General features: G+C 47.7%; 1 protein-coding gene across 1 annotated transcript in view; it reads left to right on the plus strand.

Annotated features, from left to right (window-relative positions):
• BEST3 (bestrophin 3) overlaps positions 1–5,767 on the plus strand; it is a 34,438-nt gene extending 28,671 nt beyond the window's left edge. The window contains exon 9 of the mRNA XM_059404462.1: positions 4,825–5,767. Coding sequence (XP_059260445.1) covers positions 4,825–5,767 — 943 coding nt within the window. The remainder of the gene's footprint in view (positions 1–4,824) is intronic.
• Positions 5,768–6,000: the final 233 nt, after the last annotated feature.

Below are 6,000 nucleotides of genomic sequence, written 5' to 3' on the forward strand. Positions count from 1 at the left end.
GTTTGTAAAAAGTTTGCTCCAAAAAAAAGTTTGCTCCAAAAAAAAAATGCACTAAACCTCTCAAGTCATTAGAGCTGTTTTGGTCTTGCCATATCAGACACAGCCCAAGAATTCTGAAAGTCGCCGCCATCTCCAGCAGTCCTGTCCCCTGCCTCTTATTATGGCAACAGGAGGTGACCAGTGTTCTTCAGCGCCCTGACCAGCTCAAGCAGCTTCTCAAGAGCCCTTAATTAAATCACTGCTGCTCAGACCCTCAGATATCTGTCACTGGAAAGGGAGACTGTGGGGCTGATGGTGTTGTGGGTGTTCAACAGATATCTTGAAAATGTGGATTGTTGATCTTTTTTAACAGCTGAGATTGAAATAAGAACACATCCAATCCTGGCGCCAGTGTGACCTGTAGAAATAGTGCATGTTCTCCCTCCTTGGCTCGGCTAGCTCCAACTAGCCTGACTGGCTTAACAGAACCTAGTCTCTGTCCCCCACTTCCTCTTCTCCACCCCTTCGAAAAGAGCCCAGTACTTGGCACGACCTTCCTTAATATCATTTCTTCCGTATTGATGATTTACATTGCGTAGTCGGTATTTACTGCCGGATTGGGCCACGTCTGCCAGTGGCACGAAAACCACCTGATCAGCCCCATCTTCCTTCTCCAGAGGAACCTAGTTTCTCCTGTCCCCATGCTTCCTCTCCATTCTTTCAGTGCCCTCGTCTAAACCATGAAATGACTGTCAGCGTCCTCCCTTCTAAGATGTTCATTGTCAGTTGGCAGCTCTAAGGTGTAGTAACACTTGTAAAATATACTCTGGGAGGAGAAAAGGGAGTAACCTTTGGGCAGACACTATCCTCTCCTCCAACCAGGTGCGAGAAGTCAGCGATGACTTGGAAGTTGCCTCTGACAGTCTGCCAGTCACTGACAGAGTCCTTTTCATGTCGTCTACTCATCAAAGCTTTTCCACATCTATTGCTCCTTTTGAACTCCCAACAGCCTGTGAGGCATGTAGACAAAGTACTGTTGTCCTAGTTTATCGAGTAAGATGTTGAGTCACAGAAAGGTTAAGTGGCTCTCCTCAGGTCACACAGCTGGTTACAGTCAGCCCAGGCGGCAGAAATCCTGGCTCTGTAAGCTCCTGAAATAAATCATTTTCCTCACCACAGAGGCAATACTCAAATTCCATCTTCTGGACACTAATGGCTGCATGGCACTTTCCATGAATGTCCTCTGAGCTCTAATTACCTGCCTATCTAACTCCAAGCAAATTCCAGAACTTAAGACTTTTTTCAGCTGACCTTCTCTAATGTAAAGCAATATAATGTTTCCGCTATCACTGTTTTGAGGCATTTTTAAGTGGTGTTATATTTGGGCCTCAGGATTGTACTAACGTTTATACAAAAGGGACACTTCAAAAACCAAATAAGGAGGAGAAGAAAGTCTAAAAGTCTAAAAGGACCTAAAAGGTACATCCAAGCCTCCCCAACTGAGAAATGAAAAACCTTTAATGTTTTCCATTCCGTGTACTCAAAGCTTTAAACCCTTTTGTTCTCAGACCATGGTTTCTGCCATCATATTGGGAACCATGACTGTGGGAGAAAGGAGACATTCACACATGGAAACACTTGGAGGAAAGGTCGTTAGGTACACCTGCTAGGGAGTCTCAGTTTATGTTCTGGACTGAACATAAACACCAGGAAGGCCTCCTTCACCACATCAGTTACCCAGATCCTGGCTGCCAAGTGTTCCTCCAAGGACCCCCTATTGGGTCCTCCAGACTAACAGCATGGAAAGTTCCTGTGTCATGTTTCTCATCCAAAGCATTTCTGGATGACCATACTCATCAGTGTTGCTTTCCATGTAGTTTTCCAGCTCACACACTACAACCAAACAGCAAATGGCTACTCATGCCCTCCATCCACAAAGACAGTCCAGAACCACCCACCTCTGCGGTCAGGTCCAAATCCCTCAACCTAGTATGTGAGACTCCATACCACAGTCCAAGGCTATCTTCTCAGCTGTCTGCCTGACACTCTTCTGCTCTTGACACAACTCAGGTATCTCCCATTCCTCATAAACACCCTAGAGTTTCTCCTGTCTCATTTGCTCAAGTCATTTCTTCCACTTGGAATGCTCAGTCCCTTCTCTGCCCATTCGATTCCTACTTGATGTCAAAGCCAGCTTGAAAGCTTACTTGACCTTCAAATGTAGCTATTTATATACAAGCTTCTCCTGCCTTTTAAATGATGTGATACAGTACTTGTGCACCCAATTTATTCATAACCAGTGCTCACATAGATTGAGTCGGGTAAGCGGATAAATCTCATGCGTCCACACCAGTCTCCTGAGGCAAGAAGGTGCAGAGGGATCTCATGGGCAGCCCTGCCCGGTGTCAGTTGATGAATCAGTACTAATAGAACAAGAGCATTGCCCTTTTGCAGTCTGCGCCTTGCAGCCGCTCTGTTTTTCTCTAACTGGTGACACAGGGCCTTAATCCTCTTGCCCCCATTGAATATACATGTCCCTCACATCAGTGCATCATTAGAAAATTGTGTCCTTTTAGGGCTTACAAAGTTTTGAAGTACTGATGGTACAGCCGGGTTTCTTGGAAGATACTATCGTTCTTACAGGATTGTGTGGTTCAGGAGGACTCAATGAAGAAAAGTCCCCAATAAAAAGTAAAGACCCCAAATGGAGGACAGAGGCTCACCCTATTGAGGGAGCCCGCCAGCTCCGCCTCAGATTCCCAGCGTGGTCATTTTAGTGAAGGATCGCACTGTCCCTCCTTGGGTGCCCTGTGTAACCAAGTGCCCTCCTGAAGTGTGACTGCAGATCTGACCTCAGGAAATCCAAGGAGAGGAGGGCGGCCAGGCCGCTGAGGCATGAGTCTGCGTTTCTGGAGTCCGTGTGTAAGAGAATCGGAGCCAGGCACAGCCCCGGGGGCGGGGGGGGGGGGGGGGGGGGGGGGGGGGGCAGAGGCTATCCGGTAGCCAAGAGCCCTGCTGGGGCTTTAGAAGAACAGCACGAGGTTGTAACCGGACGCCGTCCCAGGACATTCAGCTGGTTAATCATCTCACTCAGCCATCTTTTATTCATAAACACGGAGCGACGACGTTCTCTCTGCTGCTCACTGTGCCCTTTCAGGTTACACCCGTTTTGTGCTGCTCCAACTTTACCCTCTGGGTCACAGAAAGTGCACCTGGCCTTGTGCAGGCATCTCGTCCCCACCGACAGTCACACGGATAGCCTCACGAGTCCTGGACCGTGCCAGCGGAGCATGGGTGCTCCCAGAGCCAGTGCGAGCATGTGTGGTTTCAGGCTGAGGATTAACTTTGAACCTCAGTAAGACCGTATGTGCACCATGTACGGGGAGGCCGGACTTGGCCTAACTACTGCATAGTTTTCACTCCTATCCCAATTACCCATTTTATTTCAGCCTTGAAGGAGAAGATTCAAAAGGATAGGGTTATTTGTTTTACATCCCAAATGTTGAAAATGCAACATTACCCAATCAATCAAACTTCAGCTGCTCAGAGCCCGGCCGCATGGCCAGGCCACACGCCACACACCACCCCTCCTCTGTGGCTGTGCTCTTGCCACAGTGTTCACATTACTTCTTTCTTAACCCTCGGTGAGCAGACCAGGGATGGTAACAAATTACCTGTGGGCAAGGACTGTTTTACTCATTAATCTACATCGCCCCCGGCCACTCCCAGGCCTACCTTAACACTTGACCCCCCTGAAGCAGACTCTATATAATAAAGGGATTAAGAACAAAGGCTTTGAAGTCGGATTTGAGTTCTGCTCCCACAGGCTACATAGCCCTCAGGAATCTCTCTGGGCCTCAGTTTCTTCATCTGTTAAGTGAGAATCATAATAGTACCAGCTCACACAATGAACATGGTAATTAAGTGAATTAATGAAAGGAGGTACTTAAATAAATGTAAATGTCAGCTGTGTTTTGCAGGATCTTGCATTTAGCTATGATCCATTGTTTTGGGGGGTTCACGCACGTTAGTTCATGGCCTTAGTTCACTTGTAAAAAGGCTGAAGGAATGCACATTGTATCCTTTTTTTTTTTTTTTAAAGATTTTATTTATTTATTTGACAGAGAGAAATCACAAGTAGATGGAGAGGCAGGCAGAGAGGGGGAAGCAGGCTCCCTGCTGAGCAGAGAGCCCGATGCGGGACTCGATCCCAGGACTCTGAGATCATGACCTGAGCCGAAGGCAGCGGCTTAACCCACTGAGCCACTCAGGTGCCCCACATTGTATCCTTTTTTTGATTAATGTTCAGATCTCTAAATTAGTGATTTTCAAAAGAATGGTCTGGGAAGTGCTGGGAATCCCTAAAAACTAGGATCTCCCCACAAGACCCAAGTCCTTAAGGTCAAAACTATTTTTCTAACAACACTAAAATGTTATTTACCTTTTTCACTCTCATTCTTTCCTGAGTGTGCAGTGGAATTTTCCAGAGGCTCCATGCTACGTGATGATGTCATCACTTAACAGTTAATGGAATGCGTGCTTGCACATTCTTGTATGTGTGGGTTTTATTTTTTATATTCCTCAGTTATTTCTGATGCAGTAAATAGCAATAGCCATAACCCACATAAACAAATCTCTTTGGGGTATTCAATAGTGCTTCAGAGTTTAAAAAGGTCCTGGGACCAAAAGTTCTGAGAATCTCTGCTAGACTCTCTCAGGTTAAAATCCCCTCCATTTCCAGATCTGGAATGCAAACATTCCAGACTCTCCTTAATTCTGAGACACCTCCCAGAGGGTTGGGGTCCCAAAGCCGAGTTGCCTGCATTGTGTCGTTATATGTTTCAGACTGTCCGGATCCGACTTCCCTGGCGAGGACTGGCTGTGGAATTACGAGAAGCACGGCCACCGCCATTCCATGATTAGGAGAGTCAAGAGATTCCTGAGCGCCCACGAACACCCCTCCAGCCCCCAGAGAAGAAGCTACAGCCGGCAGGCCAGTGACAGCTCCATGTTCTTTCCCCCAAGCGGTGATGTCAGCCCAGCCAGGGATCTGTTGGATGTGCCCTCCAGAAGCTACCACCGTGTCCCAGGCACCCCGAACCAGACCTGCTCCCCAGAGGGGAGCATCAAGATGTACTCCAGCCTGGGGGAGCTGTCCACCATCAGGGAGACCAGCCGGACGAGCACTTTGCAAAGCCTGAGTCCACAGTCCAGTGTGAGGGTCTCCCCCACCAAAATGCCGCAGGTGCCTGAGGTACTGATCACAGTGGCCGAGGCATCAGTGCCTGCGTCCGATGGCTCCATGGCCTCCATCCAGAGTGCAGAGTTTACTGGGGTGGAGCCAAGCGGGACTGGACAACAGAAAGTCCCCGTGGGATTGATTCCTTGCCCCTCAGAGAAAAGGACACCTCCGAGGGACCCCAGTCCCCAGACTAGTTCTGCCAAAGATGAAAGAAATGTCCCCACATTTGTCTCTGGGAAAGACCCTAATGATGACAAGTTCTTGAAAAGGTGGAGCCTCCCGGGGTTCCTGGAGTCCAACTACACCTCCCCAGTGGACCTCTGCCCAGATCCCATGAGCCCTGAGCCCATTCTCTTACCTGACACAGAAACATCTTCAGAGACCAGTGGAATCAACATTGTGGCTGGCTCTCGAGCCTCTCCTGATATGCTGTATTTAATGGAAAACCTGGACACCAAGGAAACAGATATAATAGATTTTAACAACGAGCCAGCTGAGGAACCACCCAAAGGAAGACCAGAACCTCTAGGACCGGGTTCTAGCTGAGGTTCTTACTTCCAGCATTAGTTCCAAAACATACCTAAGGACTGGTCAACTTTTGAAAAAGCCTTCATACTATATAAGCTACTTAAAACTACAGGGCATTATGATCCTAGTGTCTGAGAACTGAGAAAATCAAATACATTCACATCATCTGTTACAAGGTGACTTTCACAGAAGTCACACAGACCACAGCAACCTATCTTAACCAAACAAGGAATCTTAATAATATATCTATG

Source organism: Mustela nigripes, chromosome 6 (genome assembly GCF_022355385.1).
Source record: "Mustela nigripes isolate SB6536 chromosome 6, MUSNIG.SB6536, whole genome shotgun sequence".
NCBI classification, from domain to species: Eukaryota; Metazoa; Chordata; class Mammalia; order Carnivora; family Mustelidae; genus Mustela; species Mustela nigripes.